The 18,462-nt window shown below is 58.4% G+C and overlaps 4 protein-coding genes across 5 annotated transcripts; 2 read left to right on the top strand and 2 right to left on the bottom strand.

The window, feature by feature from the left end:
* The first annotated feature begins 560 nt into the window (after positions 1-560).
* On the top strand, positions 561-1,435 carry HDHD3 (haloacid dehalogenase like hydrolase domain containing 3). Its single transcript, XM_005527159.3, has one exon. It carries the CDS (start codon positions 561-563, stop codon positions 1,275-1,277), a length of 717 nt encoding a protein of 238 aa, XP_005527216.1. The 3' UTR covers positions 1,278-1,435.
* Positions 1,436-2,710: 1,275 nt separating this feature from the next.
* BSPRY (B-box and SPRY domain containing) lies at positions 2,711-9,349 on the bottom strand. The gene is made up of 6 exons (XM_005527318.3): positions 9,288-9,349; positions 8,572-8,670; positions 7,429-7,659; positions 6,017-6,042; positions 4,799-4,923; positions 2,711-3,325 (listed from the first exon to the last, which is right to left on the bottom strand). The coding sequence occupies exons 1-6, from the start codon at positions 9,309-9,311 to the stop codon at positions 2,799-2,801; spliced, it is 1,032 nt and encodes a 343-aa protein (XP_005527375.2). The 5' UTR covers positions 9,312-9,349; the 3' UTR covers positions 2,711-2,798.
* Positions 9,350-10,003: 654 nt separating this feature from the next.
* Positions 10,004-16,972, bottom strand: PRPF4 (pre-mRNA splicing tri-snRNP complex factor PRPF4). Of its 2 annotated transcripts, none has more exons than XM_088065890.1 (14): positions 16,777-16,972; positions 15,896-16,073; positions 15,361-15,547; positions 14,694-14,781; positions 13,902-13,981; positions 13,564-13,657; positions 13,241-13,335; positions 12,961-13,019; positions 12,241-12,364; positions 12,020-12,109; positions 11,429-11,551; positions 11,041-11,148; positions 10,851-10,961; positions 10,004-10,701 (listed from the first exon to the last, which is right to left on the bottom strand). In XM_088065890.1, exons 1-14 carry the CDS (start codon positions 16,825-16,827, stop codon positions 10,032-10,034), a joined length of 2,058 nt encoding a protein of 685 aa, XP_087922016.1. In that variant the 5' UTR covers positions 16,828-16,972; the 3' UTR covers positions 10,004-10,031. The 2 variants fall into 2 exon arrangements, with proteins under 2 accessions (XP_087922016.1, XP_005527217.1); XM_005527160.2 differs by having other exon boundaries at positions 10,421-10,701; positions 10,843-10,961.
* Positions 16,973-17,199: 227 nt separating this feature from the next.
* On the top strand, positions 17,200-17,709 carry CDC26 (cell division cycle 26). The gene is made up of 2 exons (XM_005527161.2): positions 17,200-17,362; positions 17,430-17,709. The coding sequence occupies exons 1-2, from the start codon at positions 17,282-17,284 to the stop codon at positions 17,610-17,612; spliced, it is 264 nt and encodes an 87-aa protein (XP_005527218.1). The 5' UTR covers positions 17,200-17,281; the 3' UTR covers positions 17,613-17,709.
* Positions 17,710-18,462: the final 753 nt, after the last annotated feature.

Here is an 18,462-nt window from a genome sequence, read left to right as displayed (position 1 = left end):
GGGGCTGCTCTTCCGGGCAGCGGTGCAGGTGGGTCCTGGCACTGCGCGCAGCCCCAGCCCGCAGCCCCCGGAGCTCGGTCCGGTGAGCGCCGCGACCGCTCCGGGACCCGCGGGGACACGGCGAGCCCGCACCTGCGTTCCAGCGGTGCTCCCGCTCCGGACACCCCGGCCGTGCCCCGGACACCCCGGCCGTGCCCCGGACACCCTCCCCAGACACCCCGGCCGTGCCCCAGACACTCCCCCCAGACACCCCGGCCGTGCCCCGGACACCCCGGCCGTGCCCCGGACACCCCGGCCGTGCCCCGGACACCCTCCCCGGATCCAGCCCCGGTAGCCCAGCTCGCCCCGTCTGCAGCCCCCACGTGGGGAGTGTCAGTGCCCCGGCCTGGCAGACTTTGCCCCTGGGACTCGGAGCAGGGTTTTCCCTCCGTGCTCCGTGTCCATGCTGAGCGCAGCGGGGCCCTGAGCCCCGCCGGAGGGACACAGTGCTGTGCGGTGCCCGCAGCCCGGCGGTGTGAGCACGGCGGGGCTCGGCTGTGTCCCCGGGCGCTGCTGAGGCCATGCTCAGGCTGCGCCTGCTGACCTGGGATGTGAAGGACACGCTGCTGCGGCTGCGGCAGCCCGTGGGCCAGAGCTACGCGGCCCAGGCCCGGGCCCAGGGGCTGCAGGTGCAGCCCGAGGCTCTGGGGCGCTCCTTCCGTGAGGTGTACGGGGCCCAGAGCCGGCGCTTCCCCAACTACGGCCACGGCCAGGGGCTCAGCTCCCGGCAGTGGTGGCTGGATGTGGTCAAACAGAGCTTCAGGCTCTCGGGCGTGCAGGACGAGGCAGCCCTGACGAAGCTGGCGGAAAAGCTCTACCGCGATTACAGCAGCCCCCACAACTGGGAGCTGCTGCCCGGGGCCGCCGAGACCCTGAGCCGGTGTCGCCAGCTCGGCTTCTGCATGGGAGTCGTCTCCAACTTCGACAGCCGGCTGGAAGCCATCCTCTCGCAGTGCAAGCTGCGGCAGCACTTCCAGTTCGTGCTCACCTCCGAGGCCGCGGGCTTCGCCAAGCCGGACCGGAGGATCTTCGAGCAGGCGCTGCGGCTCGGCGGGGCCCGGCCCGAGCAGGCGGCTCACATCGGGGATGATTACAGCCGGGACTACCGGGCAGCCCGGGCTGCGGGCATGCACAGCTTCCTGCTGAGGGCTGCTGAGCACGGCGAGGGGCCGCGGGTGCCCCCCGAGCACCTCCTGCCCACGCTCGGCCACCTCCTGGCTCGCATCGAGAAGGAGTAGCTGCGGTTCGGAGGGGTCCGGTGCTGCTCCCGAGCGCTGAGCTGGCCTGACGTGGCATTTCTTGCTGCCAGGTGGGCAGGGAAGACAGCAAGTCCAAGCTGTCTATGGAGCAGGAGGAATGTTCATGCAATAAAACATTTCTGATGCCCAGCAGTGGAGCAGATGTGTTTCATTGCTCTAAAAACACCACAGAAGGTCAGCTGTGGTGTCTTCCCATAACAGGGCTGGGATGGGGTCACTCCATCAGCTCATTCTGGTAGGAGATGGAGGCAGATACTGAGGTTTATCCCTTCTCAGTCACCCTGGGGATAGGCTCAAGCATCCCCCAGAGCGAGTGGTGGCCCTGTCCCAGGGAAGGTTTGCCCACACAGAAGCCCTGCCCAGGCCCTGCAGCCCCAGTGTACCCCAGCTGTGCCACCTCACCAACATGCCCCCCTTCCCAACAGTGGCAGGCAGGCAGGAGGTGCCTGCAGGTTTCCAGCTGTGGGCAAAACAGCCTGGAGCTGGGCAATTTCACTTAATGAATTGCCAATTAACAAACTTGACCGATTTGGGTAGTGAGAAATAAAGATGACCCTTGAAAGATGATTTTAAACCCGTTTCTCTGGCTCAACTCCAAGCCTACACCTCTCCTTCCTTGCTGCCTGCTGCCATCAGGTCCCCTTGTTTGCACCACGTTACACTCAAACCCCACTCCCTTGGGGCACTCGGTTTTCGTTTCTTTCTGCTGCTCTTTGCTTGTTCCCCTGCTTGGACATGGCCACAGCCCCTCGCAGCAGTGTCCCTGTCCCAGCATGGTTCCCCACAGGGGACAGCCCCCTGCACTGTCCCTGCTCCTCCCCACAGCAGCTCCAGCTGTGTCCCAGTCAGGGAATCACAGAATCATTTAGGCTGGAAAAGGACTTTAGGATCGAGTCCAACTGTTCTGCCAACACTGCCCAGGCCACCGTTAAACCATGTCCTCGAGTGCCACATCCACACTGGCTTTTAAGCCCCTTTGGGGATGGTGACTCCATCACTGTCTCAGGCAGCCTGTGACAGGGCCTGACCATCCTTTCAGGGAAGGAATTTTCCCCACTATCCAACCTAAACCTCTCCTGGCACAACTTGAAGCCGTTTCCTCCTGTCCTTTCACTGTTGCTTGGAGCAGAGCCTGACCTCCCCTGGCTCCACCCTCCTGTCAAGGAGTTGTAGAGCATGGTATGTCCCTTTCCACGGGCCTCCTCTCCTCCCTGCCATGTCTCCATCCATATCTCTCACTATTCCTCCTCTTTTCTCCAGCAGAGAGGAAAGCTGCCTTTGGTGGGGCAGAAATCAAACAATTCACCTAGGAGCAGCTGGCCCAGCCAGCCATTCCCAGACCCCTCACCCCAGCACAGGGTGTAGACTCCGGGACGAGAGGAAAACTGCAGAAAAGAGGCGAGGAACAGGTGTAGTGTGAAGGCAGGTGTTGTGTGACAGCCCCTGGACACAGGCCACAGCCCCCAGGCACTGCACAGAGCACGCACAGTCACACCCCGCTCACAGCACCAGCGAGATGCTCTGGTGTGCCACGGCAAAGACGGGGTAGACGGGCTCCAGGAAGGCCTGGTGGTGGGAGAAAAGGATGGCGCAGGAGTCAGGGTCGTAGAAGAGCAGCTCCCCCCCTGCAAAGTCCAGCAGGACCCCGATCTCTGCCGGGGCCTTGATCAGCTCCACGGGCTGGGGCTGCCCCGCGTGCAGGAACCGGAATTCTTTGTCGTAGCGTGAGAACACCCAGGAGGCAGCGTTGAAGCCCAGGCGGCCTTCGTTGGCAGAGCCCTTCCTGGGCACAGAGCTGTAGCAAACCCCCAGCTTGTAGGCACAGCTCTGCTCCACTCTGACCTTCCAGGCACAGACCCCCGAGTGGAAAGGTGCAGTGGCCAAAGCATTGGGCCAGTGGTCAAACCGCTCGGGGCAGTCCGAGTCCACCTTTGCTTTCTTGGGGCTGAAGGTCAGGGTTCTCTTGTCTTCTGACAGGCTGAGGTGGGGGCTCAGGGTTTTCTCATCGATGTGAATCTCCTGTGAGCCTGCAAGAGAAGCCACGTGGTAAGCAGTGACTCAGTGGCCACCAGCTGAACCACCTGAGGTAGTCATGGCCATGAGGAACACAAGCACAAGCAACTTCTCCTGGGGCTCCTGGGGCCCCATCTGCTCCCCAGGGTGACAGTGCTGGGGGCTCAGGCTGGGTGCCACAACAAGGCAGACTCACCAAAACCCAGACTCACCAGGCACCTCCACCTTGCACTAAAGGCCCTGCTCATCTTCCTCTGACCCTTGCCTGACTCCCCACAAAACAGAACTCAGCAGGTTTGGTTCACCCCACTTTTGGGAGAGATCCAAACTTGTCCTTTCCCACCCCCACGGTGGGTGAACAGGACCTGGCTGCTCCTCCCCCAGGCAGGGGAGCCAAGAGCCTGGCAAGACTGGGAGGGCTTTGGTGCAGAAAACCTGCAAAGCCGGAAAAACAGGACTGGAGAAGGCCAGGCAGGGAGATCTCTTTCCTGCTACAGAGCCCCAGCTGTTGATTACCCACCCTGAGGTACTGGAAGCAAACTGCACAAACCCTGCCAGGAGCAGCCCAGGCTGGCCAGAGGGCACAGCACCCACTGTGGGTCTGCACCACTTCAAAATCACGGAATCACAGGACTGTCAAGATTGGAAAAGACCTCTAAGATCACAGTGCCCTGCCCTGGCTGCATGCTTCCTTCCCCCTGAGACCCCTCTGTGGGTCTGCAGGCTGTGGAATTGCACAAGTGTGTCCTTCAGGCTCTAAATTTGTGAAGCAGAGATGAGGCTGATGCCCAGTGGACTCACCTGCTCCTGAGGAGACCAAGCAACATCACAGCTGGGGGAAAAATGTCTTTCCTTGCTTAACACAGCCAGCAACAACCAGGTAAACCAGTCCCAGAGCCTGTCAGTAGCCTGGCAAATGCCTCCAGTGCAGCCTCAGCTGTACAGCCAGGAGCTGAGCCAGAGCACAAACACCTCTAGAGCCACCAGCTCCTGCACAGCCACAACCTCAGCTTGTGATCAGAACGCTGCTCCATCTACTCACAGCTCCCTGGTCACCACAGGGAACCCACGGATGAAATCAACCCCACAAAGTCCCCAGCAGCCCAGTGCTAAACGTTGTGAACAGATATTCCTGTGACAGAGATTCCCACAGCAGCATCAGCTTTGCTGCTGTCACCCAGAGACCCAGGAAAGAGCAAAAGAAACCACAAAACGTTAAAGCCACAGAGCTGATAAAACACACAGTCCTTTCAAACTCCACTTCTTCCCTGAGCCACAGACTGCTTGGAGCCCCAAGTGCACCTCCCACAGCTGCTGCTGCCTCCCTGAATGGGCTCCAAGAAACAAACAGGGAACTGCTGGGAAAGCAGAGGGGCAGGACACAGTGTCAGGAAGTCTGGACACAGCACAAGGGTGTTTCTCTGGGAAAAACTCGAGTGAGAGTGCAGGAATCCCTGGAGCATGCGAGATCTGAGCAAGACACTGACCTGTGAGGCAGCAGAGCACAGCACAGGCCCACAGGCGATGCAGCAGTGGACTCTGAACACAGGTCTGATTAAAGTTTAACTTCAGGGACTCCTGTGGCTCCAAGATTCCCTCTGCCACCTCCGTCCTAGCAAAGGAAAACAGGAGTTGTTTCAAAACACAATGATTTATTGTGCTGGGGTGTTTAAAAGAGCACGAGGAGGTATGGTGGAGGTTAAAGATGAGCTCTGGCTGCAGAGAGACCACAGCAGGGCTGTCTGGGCCAGCTCTCACCCCAGTATCTCACAGTGATACTTTCGGTTGGCTCTCTTACAGTTCCTGGTGAAAGGGCTGCAGTGTTGTAAAACACATCCCAGCAGCCTGAGTCAACAGCTCCTCACTCAGCAGACACAGGGTAAATAAATGTGTCTGAGAGCAGCTGTCAGGGTACCAGGGGAGCACAATGAACAAACAGAGAATCAGATTCCCCTCCATTGCCAGAGCCCCACGGTCTGGGCACAGAGCAAGCCGGGACACCAGATTTCACCCAGCACAGAGCCAGGGGTTTGCTGGCTCCTGTGACCAGCAGGACATGCAGAACTCCTGGTTGTGAGGACAGGCTGTGGCACAGGCTGCTGGGGATGTGCTGTGGCACATTCTGTACTCTCCACAGGCACAAATACCCCCACAGGCCCTGTGGGCAGCACAGTGCAGCCAGGGCCAGCACCCTCACAGCAGCCACAGAAATAAATTACTGAAAAAAGAATAAAATAGATTAAATAAAAGCACAGCCACCAAGGTGCTTCCTCAGGAAGGGCAGCCCAGTGTCAGTTAGGGCTGTTGGGGACACTGAGACCTGAACATGTCTCTCCCTGCCCGTGCAGAGCTGGGGAGATGCTGTGCCAGCCACTGCCTACATGGACCACAGACCATCCCACCTCCTGCCAACAGCCTGGCACAGGCCTGCTCCATCCCCCAGCAAACCCTGGGGTCTTCTAAGGAGCTGCAGTTCTCCCACAAGCATGGACTGCTGATCTGGGAAAGCACATGGAGCACCTCCAGGTGCAGAACAGCACATGGAGCAGAGACAAGAGCCCACGCCGGCATCTCTGTGCTCTGTCCTTGTCCACAACAAAAGCAGCACAAGGGACAAAAGAGGTGTCATGGGGTGCCTGAGTCACAGCACACAGCACAGGAGCTGTGGGGATGCAGGTGTGGAGCAGGAGCAGCCAGATACTGACCTCTCGAAGATCTCTTGTTCTGCACGCTGGGGACAAGGAGAGAAAGAGTCATCACAGCTTAAATCCCCACAGAAGAAACCCCAAACACAGCAAACCCAGCACCCAGGGAGCAGTGTTCCCCTTCCTGACCCAGAGAAGCCACCCCTCACCCCAACACCAGCCCTGGGGAGAAGGGGGAGCACCCAACATCCATTTTCTTCTGCTGCAGCCCTTCCCACTTCCCAACTCAGAAAATGAGTGGGAATGGCTGAAGGCAATACATTGCACGTGTGGCTGGGACACTGCATTCCCCTCTGTCCCCACCCCACAGGAACAGCCTGTGCTCCCAGCAAACAACCCCAGGGCTTTCGGCAAAGGAGGGAGGCTGCAGAGCGACTAAGCCAAGAGTCAGGTGACCTCATGGACAGTTCCAGTTGTTTCTGTACCTGCTGGGCTTGAGGCACTCTCAAGGTACAGCAAAGTGATAAGAAAATACCTGATCCCTGCTCAAATCCAAGCAGTGCACTTTGCATGCCTTCAGCTTTCCTGTGGCATGGCACGTGTTGATTCCAGATAGGCTCAAGTACCGACAACCCAAGGGGGAGAACACGTGAACCCCTAATTCCCTTCCAAAAGGAGAAACTGAGGGTGTGGCTGTTCTCTGTGACAGCAGCTGATGGATCCTGCTCTCCAACCTCTCCTCTTTATGGTGCACACCGAGGTGCTGGGGCAGGACAGGAACTGCCTTTCCCACCAAAGGAACATCTGCCCTCTTTCTGTGGGATTGGGTCTGTTGTCCAAGATCAACTGCTGCTCCCCTCCTCACAAATTTACACGTGGGAAGCAGAGGCTGAGCATGGTGGTGGCAAGGCAGAGGTCCTGCTCACATCTAAAATGAGAGGAATCACTTGGGTGAACCCAGATGATTCAATAACCAGAGAAGGAACTGAGCAAGGGGAAGCACAGGCTGCTTTGGACAGCAAATATCCCTAACAGGGCTAAGCCAGGCAACACAGGGGACTTTCCAGAAGAGCTACAGGTGTTTCCAAGGATCAGTTTTGATTAAAACTAGATATTAGAAAACGGGTAGCACAACTAACAGTTGTAAGAGCAGCTCACAACCCAGAGCTGTCCTGGCTGTCCAGCCTAAGGGCAACTACAAGCCCAGAGCTTGGAGACCTGAACCTGGGTGGTTCTGGAGCTCATTGCAAGCAAAAACAGGATCAGGCAGAGCAGCTGCTCTAGGAACCACCAGGAAACCACAGGGGCTTATCAGGATCAGGTCAAGGAGGTTCCCTGAGCCAGACCTGCAAATGGATGTCCTGTCCACCTCTGCCTCCCTGCTGGCAGCACAGCAGCTGCTGAACACCGCATTTAAGCCCCATAACAAAAAGTGCAGCTCAGCTCTGGGCTGCCTGACTCACAGTACTCACCAGGAGGCCCTGGTCATCCAAGTTTGTGATCATGTCCACCAGGTAGGTGCGGAGGGCACCCAGCTTGTGCAGAGCCTCTGTCCAGTGCACCTGCTGGGTGAGGATGCTCTGGTGCGCCCGCTCCTCCTCGGCATGGACCCTCTCCAGCAGCTGCTGCTCCTCGTTCTCACAGGCCTTCCCCACGAGGAGCAGCCTCTGGATCACCAGCTCCCGCGCCGCGCTGGCCGCGCTCTGCCACGGCAAGGACACGGCAGCAGCGTCAGCCCTGCTCCAGCCCCAAGAGGAGCCCCAGCTGCTTCTGCCGGCTCTCCTGCAGCTCAGCCATTAGTGCTACTCTGTTAACTGAGCCCAGGCCACAGCACCTGGCACCATGGCAGTCCCAAACCTCCCCAGTGCCTCCTCAGCAAGGCCCCCTGCCTCAGTGATAACCTGCAAGGGACCAGAGTCCTGTCCCTCAGCAAATCTCCATAGATTCACTATTGGTGAGAAACAGGAGAACAGGCTGAGACAGCTGGGGGTGTTCAGTCTGAACAAAAGATACCAGGGAGAACTTAGAGCCTGAAGGGGCTCCAGGACAGCAGGAGGGGAACTTGGGAAAAGAGCCTGGAGAGACAGGTCAGGAGGGAATGATTTCCTGCTGCCAGAGGGCGGGGATGGATGGGATATTGGGAAGAAATTTTCCCTGCAAGGGTGGTGAGGCCCTGGCACAGGGTGCCCAGAGAAGCTGTGGCTGCCCCTGGATCCCTGAAAGTGTCTGAGGCCAGGCTGGATGGAACTTAGAGCAACCTGAGATAGTGGAAGGTGTCCCTGCCCATGGTAGAGGATTGGAACTGGGTGGCCTTTAAGGTTCCTTCCAACCCAAACCAGTCTGGGATTCTGTGATTCTATCTGACAGAATCATACCTGTCCTTTGTCCTCATTCTCAGAGACAGCAAGGAACAAATAAACCCAGGAATTCTAAAGCACTGATCCTAGTAAGATGCTTCATTGTTGTATGCTCACACCATTGTCTGTGCACATTTTTTAGGCAAATGAAGCAGAAATCGCAGGCACACCCTGGCACTCCATTTCCACATCCCGAGCTGAGCATCCCTGCCGGGAACGGCGAGCAGGGAGCAGGCAGGGCCAGCCCCAGGGACTCACCAGGACTCCCTGGTCTTTGGCAGGCAGCACCTCATCCACGTGCCGGGCGATGGCCGCGCTCTGCAGCTGGAGCCGCTCGCAGCGCTCCACCAGCTTGTTCTGGGACACGGAGCAGCAGGTGATGGATGGGACCCCGAACCCCCTGCACCACCCCAAACCCACACTCATCCCTTCCCGGCCCCCTGCACCACCCCACAGAGAGTCCTTCCCCAGCGGGGATCCCTGAACAGCCCCGCACCTGCCAGGAGCCCCTCGCAGAGCCCCCATCCCCATCCTTGGCTGGGCCCACACCTGCCAGGGGTTCCTTTAGAGAACCCAGCTCCCTGTGGGAACCACCCACGGACCCCACACCCTGCCAGGGACCCCCACACACCCCCACACACCCCCACACCCTGCCAGGGACCCCCACACACCCCCACACCCTGCCAGGGACCCCCACACACCCCCACACACCCCCACACCCTGCCAGGGACCCCCACACCCGCCAAGGGTTCCTTTAGAGAACCCAGCTCCCCATGGGAACCTCCCACGGACCCCACACCCTGCCAGGGACCCCTGTGGCCCCACACTCCCACCGGGACCCCCACACACCCCCAGGGACGCTCATACCCAGCCAGCAGCCCTTCCACCCCCGAGCCAGCCCCGTCCCGCCGGAGCCCCCCAGCCCCGGGCTCCCCTCAGCCCCGGCCGGGCTCCCCTCAGCTCCCGCCGCTCACCCTCAGCCGCTCGGCCCGGGCCATGCTGTGCCCGCACCTGCCGCGGGGGCGGCGGCCCCGCCCGGCCGCGCTCGGCGCTCCGGGCTCGGCTCCGCCCCGGGCCGGCCCCGCCGGGAGCCGGGAACCGGCAGCGGCACGGGCGGGACGGCCCCGGCCCCGCTGAGTGCGCGGTGGGGCCGGGCCGGGCCGGGCCGCGGGGCTGCCCCAGCGCGGGGACGCGGCTCTTCACAAACCTTTCTTCACAAACCTTTCTTCACAAACCTTTCCCGACGGCTGCCCCGCCTCGCCTCTGCCAGCGCCGCATGGCACTGAGGGGCTCCCGGCTCCCGTGGAGCCCCATCACAGGGACGCGGGATACTCCCATTTAACCCCACAGGGACACCCCCAGCCCCAGAGAGCTGAGGTCACACCCAGCTCTAGGTCCCCCATTCTCCCCAAAGCCAAACTCCCCCTAGAAGGGGAACCGTGGGCATTTTAGAGTTAAACCTGGCGGTGAGAGCGAGTCCCTCCCTGGGCCGAACACAAAGGTGTTTGTTTGCCTGCCAAAGCAACAGGTTCTCAGTAACCCTTGTGCTGCAGGAAGAGACCTCTTGGGAGCTCTTCAGGTTCACACAGCATTAGACAGGCCCCAGGGCTAACCCCCCTCTTCAAGGGAACTTGAGCATCTCACCCACCTTAGGCAAGCAGAGCCTGGAGGTGGGAGATTGAGGCAGGGCCACACCAGCTCAGCAAACCCAGCATCCCTCAATGAGCTGGGATCATTCCCTTGTCCCTTCCCTTGCAGCCTGCCTGGCCATGCTGTGCCTCAAGGGCTCGGGCCCCCTGGCCTTGCTGTGTGCCTGCAGCAGCCAGACCCTGCTCTGTGCCAGTTCCAACTCCAGCAGCCACGGCTCTGTGTGAGCAGCAGCACAGAGCTGGCCCTGGAGGAGAGGGCAGCGTTCTGAGCACTGGAAGCCCATCACTGGCCCAGGAGGGGACGTGAGGCACGGGGCTCTGAGACTGTGGGACGTGACAAGGGCTGGGGGAGCTGCTGGTTGGTTTGTGAGTGACTGGGAGGCACCAGAGAAGCTCTGGCCAACACTGGTGCTTCAAACGCAAAGCACAGCAGCCATGACTGCAGCTGCTGTAACATATTGGATTCCTATTTTTTTCTTTAATATAAAAAAGTAACCAGAAGTCATTAACATTCCCATCCCAGTCCATAACCGGCCCCCTCTGAGCTACTCGGCTGTCCAGAGCTTGAAGGTTCTGTCGTAGGAGCAGGTGGCAATGAGCTGCCCATCCAGGGAGATGTCCAGGCCCATCACCTTCCCCTCGTGCCCCGCCAGAGTCTTCAGCGGGGACCAGCCAGGGTGGGTCCAGATCTTGGCCGTGTTGTCGTAGGCGCCCGTGAGCAGGAAATTCCCGTGGTTGGCTGCACAGGAGGGGAAAAGGGGACAAGTGAGGCTTGCAAATGAAAACATGACATCTCTGCTTACCAGCACAGGCCTTGCTGAGCTGCAGGTGTGGATGGGAGCTGCTGGAGGGGCAGGGACAGGGAGCAGCAGGGACTCACGTTCGAACCTGACGCCGGTGACCAGGTTCTGGTGGGCAGGGATGGTGTAGATGCACTTCCTCTGCCGCAGGTCCCACACCTTGCAGGTGTTGTCCCCACTGCCCGTGGCCACGTGGTACCTGCCAAGGAGGCAGAGCAGTGTTTAGGGAGTGGGGTTTACACCCAGAGCTCCCACATCAGTGCCAGCTCCCTCCTTACCCGTTTGGGGAGAAGTTGATCCCGTAGATCTCCTTCAGGTGCCCTTCCAGGAACATGATACAGCGGCCCGTGCGCAGGTCCCACACCCGGCCAAAGGCATCCAGGCCTCTGCAATCACAGATTGCACAATGACCCTAAAGCTCATCCTGGGCCTGGGCAGAGACACCTTTCCTCAGGTTGCTCCAAGCCCTGCCCAGCCTGGCCCTGGAATTTTCCAGGGATCCAGGGGCAGCCACAGCTTTTCTGGCACCCTGTGCCAGGGTCTCACCTCCCTTCCAGGGAACAATTCCTTCCCAATATCCCATCTGTCCCTGCCCTCTGGCAGTGGGAAGCCAATCCCCCAGCAGAAATCTCATTTCCCAGCCATGCAGAGCCAAGGGCAGCTCACCCTGTACCAGCCAGGGAGCCGTCGGTGTGGAAGGCGATGTCGTAGACCCCCTTGCTGTGCCCCTCCTGGTGCAGGATCTCCTCCTGGGCCTCCAGGTCCCACAGGCGCCACGAGTGATCATAGCTGCAAGAACAAGGCACTGGTTAAACCACGGAGTCATTCAGGCTGGAAAAGCCCCCCAGGACCATCAAGTCCAAGTGTGAACCCGGCACCACCACATCCACCACTAACCCACGTCCCCAGACACCACATCCCATGTTTTTTGAACACTTCCAGGATGGTGACTCCACCCTGGGCAGCCTGTTCCAGTGCCTGACCACCCTTTCTGTGAAGACATTTTTCTCCACAATATTCAACCTAAACCTTCCCTGGTGTAATTTGAGGCTGTTTCCCCTGGTCTCCGTGTAATTCCAGGGAGAACAACAGGTTATTTCACCAACTCTGGCAGCATTTTATTCCCACCTGAGACCAACAGTGTCTCACACAGGTAATCCCAATGACCTGCAGTCACTGACACTGCAACAGCCCAGCCATGGTCAGCAGCTGGGCAGCCTGTGGTCATTCTGAAAGCCAGTGCCCAGGTGTTCGTACCAGGTGGTGCCCAGGAACCTCCCGGACGGGTGCCACATCACACGGGCCACTCTCATGCTGTGTCCCTCGATGTCTGCCACCGGCTCATCGCTGAAACACAGAACAAACCATTGACCACTGGCCACAAGGGTCTGGCAGGAGGATGGCAAATGGCTGGAGGAACACAGAATAAACCCTAGCACAGCAATGCTGCAGCTGTGCACATCTGGAACAGGTCTGACCTTTCCAGGTTCCAGAGTTTGACGGAGCCATCGGCTGCGCACGAGGCGAGGCTGACATCCTTCTTGTCCAGGGACACCGTGGCCTTGGGGTGGAACACGATTGCCCCCACATTGGTGCTGTGTCCTGACGGGCAAGGAAAACCAAAATTCAGGTTCTGCCATGGGACCTCGGTCAGTTCTTCAAAAAAGCAGCATTTCCTTGGTACTGGTGAGGGAGGTGCCAGTGGACACTGTCACTGTGTCCTCAGTGCTGGGTGACATTGCCCTGTCACCCCCAGCCAAACTGCATTTCCAGGAGCATCCAAGATCAAGGTGTGGAACCCTCAAAGTGCAGACAAAATTCAACATCATGAATCAAAGGATTTGTCCTCACATCTGCATTTAGTCCAAGTAGTTACCTCTGCTCAAAGAACTTCACTGTTATCAAGTGACCTGCCCAAAACTGCTGCTGTTTGTAACTCAAGTAACTCAAACCAGGTTTGGCAACCAAACAAAACTGTTCAGAAATAGAAACAGCAAACTTGGAGCTGAGGTTTGAGCTAAAGGCCAGGCCTCCCTTCTCATTATATGACACATTCTCATGCTCCCAAGGCAAGGGATGCTTTCAGTAAGACAAAAATCTGCCCGAACACATTTTAAATCACAAAGCAAATCAGATGTGGGAGCTCAGCACAGACAGGAACAAAAGAACCAAAAGCCCCAGTGAGAGCCGCTTGCTACCTCGCAAGGTGTGAACCAGGTTGCAGTCGGGCACAGACCAGAGCTTGCACAGCCCACTCCTGTGGAAGAAAAGAAACTGATGTCAGTGGAGAAGGAACATCAAGGAACAGATCAATGTTCCTTGTTCAACCAGCTCAGATCAGTGAATCTCTGCTCAGCTCTAAAATGAAGTGATGCGAGCTCAGAGCGGGAAGAAGCAGCCTCTCCCAGTTCCCAAGCCTCCAAAAACTTTCCTATACTCTCCCAGCCCCCAAAGCAGGTGCTGCCAAGGGAGTCTCACCAGCAGGCTGTGGCCAGGAGTTTGGAGTTGGGGCTGAAGTGGCAGTATGACAGCGGGCGATCGTCCCCGATCTGACTGCAGAAGTTATTCAAGGACTGTAAAAAACACAAAGAAAACCATCAATAAATGACTAAAGTGCATCCAGCCCAGAGCTATCCCCAGCCAAAGCTTGAGGTGAGGGAGGCAAATGTGCACAGGAGGAGGCAGAAGCCCTGGGAAAGTCACATTCAAAGGGAGGAGCTGCTTCGGAGGCAGCCGAATTCCTGCTGAGGTGGATCAGCCAAACCTAGCGAACACAGCAGTGGAGCAGCTGTCAAACCTACCCGCAGGGATTTGTGCAGCTCCTGCCTCTGGGATGTCCTGGTGGCCTCAGGAATCTCCTTGAGCAGCCGGGCCTCCTCCAGCCGCTTCGCTGCCCTGGGGAGAGCAAAGGTGGGGTGACAACCCCCAGCATTGCCCCTGCCCTGCTGCTGGAAACGCCTTCTCCCTGCTCTTCCCCCAAACTGGGCTAAGGCAGGATCAGTCCCTGAGAGCTCAAACTCTGGGCTCATGGGACTTGTCTCCCCACTCCCTGGATTTCTTGTGCTACCCACAGTGGGATCTGCACTTGGATTTGACAAATGGCTGCACCTCCCTCCTTCTCTGTGCTGTTTTCTCTCACCTGGGGAGTGAGTAGTTGGCCAGCCACAGCCTGGCTGTTTTCAGACTGCGTGGGCCCTCGTGGTACCAGGTTTGCTGATACTGTAAAAACAGGAATAAAAAACGGATGGAAAAGCTCTGGTGCTGCTGCCCCTGCGTTCATTCCCCTCAACTCCTCCCAGCACCTGCCCCCAAACCCTGCTATGCTCTTGCTTATTTTTAAGGGCCTTCTGCACAACTGTAAGCCCCAGGAAAAGGGATTTGGAGAGATAAATCAAACTCTCTGCCCTACATATCCAATCCTGACATGCTGCCACTTCACTCAACATTCCAGCTGAACCCTGACTCATCTGCATTTGCTGACATGTAACCCCCTCCTTGTTTACACATCACCCAGTAAAGAGAAAGCCCACAGCTGCAGAAATTATTTTTTACACTACAGCTCAAAAATAATAAAATAAAATAGACTCAGAAGAGAGACAGAAACAGAAGGAGTTCTGAAGCAGAAACAAATGCAGCAGCAGGAATTTTTTTCTTCCCAAGTAAGGGACTTGCTACAGTAGGTAAGAGCCCACACACCTGCTCTCCTGGTTTGCACACTGAGTGCAGCACAGAGCTTGGTCTGTGAGTAAAAGCCACTCTTGGTGCTCCTCACTGAGACCAGACATTGCCACAGGTTTGCAGAAATGGGCAACACATCCCTGAAGGGATGACATGAAAATCCACAGGCTGGCCAAAGCCAGGAGTCCTGGATATATCAGACCTGGATATACCATCCCTCCCTCAGCACTGAGAGGACAAGAGACACCTTTACCTCTTCTTTAGACTTTTTTGACCTGTCATCATCTTTCCTGGTCTTTTTTAACGCATCTGTGCCGACCACCGAGAGGATGTTCCTTAACCTGAAAAAGAAATCATGAAGCCAGATTTAGTCAGTGAATTCTCAGCTCACCTTACAAATACCAGTGTGACATTCCCTCTGCCTTGAGGTTCTTAGAACAGAAACTGACACTGGGTTGGATTGGGAGAGACCTTAAAGCCCATCGTGTCCCACCCCTGCCATGGCAGGGACACCTCCCACTGTCCCAGGCTGCTCCCAGCCCCATCCAAGCTGGCCTTGGATACTTCCAGGCATCCAGAGGCAGCCACAGCTGTTCTGGACACCCTGTGCCAGGGCCTGCGCACCCTCCCAGGGAGCAATTCACTCCCAATATCCCATCTGACAGTGGGAAGCCATTCCCTGTATCCTGTGTCTCCATCTCTTGTCCCAAGGCCCTCTCCAGCTCCCCTGAAGCCCCTTTCGCCCCTGGCAGGGGCTCTAACTTCTCTCTGGAGCTCCTCTTCCCCAGACTGAGCACCCCCAGCTCTCCCAGCTGCCTGGTGGCACAGCACTGCTGCCTGGCAGGGCTCACTGCACCCCAGCTCCCAGCAAAACCTGAGGGATTGGCTGAGTGACCGTTCCCTGTCTGCAGACACAGCACCTCTCCCTGCGCTCCGCAGGCCCCTCTCCGAAGAGCGTGATGGGCTCGCCCAGGGCCCTCAGGCAGGCCTTGACCTCGGAGTCATCCGTGGAGACGTTGATCTGCCGGGCGCGCTTGCGGCGCTCGAACTCTGCCAGCACCTCGGCCTGGCGCTCGCTCATGTGGTCCTCGAGGTCAAACACCTCCCCTGGGCACAAGACACACCCTGAGCACACAGAGCCACCACGGCTCACACAACAGCTGGGGCTGGGAGGGACCTCTGCACATCACCCACTGCATCCCCCTGCCAAGCTCTGTCACCACAGCAGGTGACACAGCAATGTCCAGCGGGGTTTGGGATGTCTCCAGAGAGAGACACTCCACACCCTCCCTGTTCCAGAACCTCTCTGCCCCCAGATCCCTCCTAAATGGGAAGATCCAAGCAAGGAGACACCCATCCCTGACTGGCTCGAGGTGATGCCCAGAGAGCAAGCAGAGACATTTGGAAGTGACACATCTGCGGGGAGGGATAACAAAGGGTGGTTGCACTCCTCACCACTGCTGATGTTGATGTTCCCAGCCTCCATGGCAGCCTTCATGCCCTCCTTGCCCAGCAGCCCCGACTCGCCCTTGGCCAGGCGCTCCCGCTCTTTCTCCTCCAGGCTCCCGTAGAAGATGGGCGCCCGCTTGGCCGGGGGTGCCTCGCCCTCCTCTGCAGGCTTGGCCTTGGGGGGCTGCAGGAGAGGCAGAGTGTGGAGTGTGTTTGGGGACAGAGGAGCCAACAAACAGCCTGGCTATGCCACAGAGCCCAGCTGTGCCAGGAAAACACAGGCACTGCGCAAGGACCGTCTCAGAATCCCAGACTGGCCTGGGTTGGAAGAGGCATTAAAGCCCATGCAATTCCATCCCCAGCCATGGTAGGGACACCTTCTGCTATTCCAAGGTGCTCCAAATCCTGTCCAACCTGGCCTCGGACACTTCCATGGATGGAGCAGCCACTGGATATTGAAGTTTTTGCCCGAAGGCCAAGGTGCAAAAGTAAAATACCACATTAAATTGCTTAAATCAGGCAATGTTGTGTCCTTATTATTTCTTATCTGTAGCGTTTTTTGAAAAAGCTTTAGAACACGAAGCTTTTCCTCCTGTTGAGTGCCAGCACAGCTGGAGCAATGCCATCCTCCAGCTCCCAGCGCCCTCCCTGGAAGGCTGGGGAAAGTGAACCCATCCGAAGGGAAGCCTCACACAAACTTCCCGGGAGAACAATCAGAATTGTGTAAAAACGCAGGAAAACACTTGAGCCTTAGGGGTCCTTTAAATCGCTCTGGTGTCACCGGAGCATCGTAAACCCCACACAGCGACAGCAGCTGCGACCCCCGCGGCCTCTCCCGCTCCTGCGGGGAACGGGCCCGGAGCCGCCCCCATCTCCCAGACACTCACCTCGGGGGGCCGGGCCCCGGCGCGCACCGCCGGTGCCCGCGCGGTGGCCATGGCGGGAGCGGCACCGGGAACAGGACCAGGGACCGATAACAAGCCTGGGAATAGGAACCGGAGAACGCGAACAGGGCAAGTCTCGCCGCACTCGGGCTCCGGCGCCTCACAACTACTTCCGGGTCGCGCAGGGAATGCCGGGAAGTGTGGCGGCCTCCTGAGGGCGGGGCGCGCTTGGATTGCTCTTTAAGGACGGGTCGCGCGGGGCACGCCGGGAGATGCAGTACCGCTTTAGGGCGGGACGCGCGGGGCACGCCGGGAGATGCAGTACCGCTTTAGGGCGGGACGCGCGGGGCACGCCGGGAGATGCAGTACCGCTGTAGGGCGGGACGCGCGGGGCACGCCGGGAGATGCAGTACCGCTGTAGGGCGGGACGCGCGGGGCACGCCGGGAGGTGTGGCGGGGCCCGCGGAGGGCGGGAGCGGCGGGTCCTGTCGCGGTGCCGCCGGTCGCGATGCTCCGTCGGAAGCCGACGCGGCTGGAGCTGAAGCTGGACGACATCGAGGAGTTCGAGAGCGTCCGGAAGGAGCTGGAGGTGCGCGCGGGGCCGGGCGCGGGGGGCTCGGCCCGGCCCCGGCCCTGACTGGCCCGTTGTCCCGCAGAGCCGCAGGAAGCAGCGGGACGAGGCGGAGGCGGCGGCGGGTGGCGAGGAGGCGGCGGCGGCGATAGGAGCGCTGGGCACGGAGCACAAGAGCCGCGAGCAGCTCATCAATGACCGCATCGGGTACAAGCCGCAGCCCAAGGCCGGCGGTCGCACCGCGCACTTCGGCACCTTCGAGTTCTAACGGGGGTTGCCCCGGGGGGCCGGACGGGCCTCGCCTCCCCTCTCTGAGCTGTTACAGTTTTGTTTTTTAAGTTTTGTTAACATGCCCGTGAACGCCCCTTGGCCGAGTGTTTTGTTTAAATAAACGTATTTTTTTTAAGAAAATAACAATAATCTCACGAGCGGCTGGAGTGGAGCTCAGGGCTGTTTGCTGCTTGGACCAAAGGCCACCAAACAGTTCCTTATGGGTGGTGTCACATGAAAAGGCCAATGGCACATTGATTTCTTCAGCAGGACCCTGGATTTACTCCCATCAGGTGCCTGGGCAGGGTGAGGCGAGATTGGATTTAGATGAATGTGAGATTTGGGGCAGAGCCCACTCAGGAGGCACACAGTGGGCTGAGCTGAAGGAAGCAACTTAAAAATCTGAGCAGCTTCTTGGTGCTCTGGAAACTCTGCTCCCTGCAGCCTGGGGAAGGAGCAGGGCAGGCTGCCACAGGACACCTGCAGGGAATTCAGGAGCTGGAGGATCTCCCTGCCTCTGGCCAGGTCTGTTTCCTCCCATCTTCAGCACAATGAGCAGGTCTGGGTTTTCAGCAATCCTCCAAAGTGGACTTCAGTTAAATTCAAACTTCCCGTGTTGTAGGTGCATCAAATTTCAGGTCAGGCTGGGGAAATGTACAGAACTTCTAACTTTTCCAATTGGAAAGAGCTGCTTTTCTTGTCTAACACCATATCAAATGATCAGGGATTGCTCTGCTGGTCTGGCATTCCCAGCAGGGCCCAGCAGATGCTGCTCCTCACTCCCACTCCACAGCACCTGAACAGGAACACTGAGCCCTCTGAGGGATACACTGAGGATTGTTCCCAAA

Source organism: Pseudopodoces humilis, chromosome 22, assembly GCF_049639895.1.
Source record: "Pseudopodoces humilis isolate 2021_Gansu_Grassland_sample_001 chromosome 22, ASM4963989v1, whole genome shotgun sequence".
Lineage (NCBI taxonomy): Eukaryota > Metazoa > Chordata > Aves > Passeriformes > Paridae > Pseudopodoces > Pseudopodoces humilis.
The sequence above is the reverse complement of the archived record's forward strand: the minus strand, read 5'-3'. Positions and strand labels throughout refer to the sequence as shown.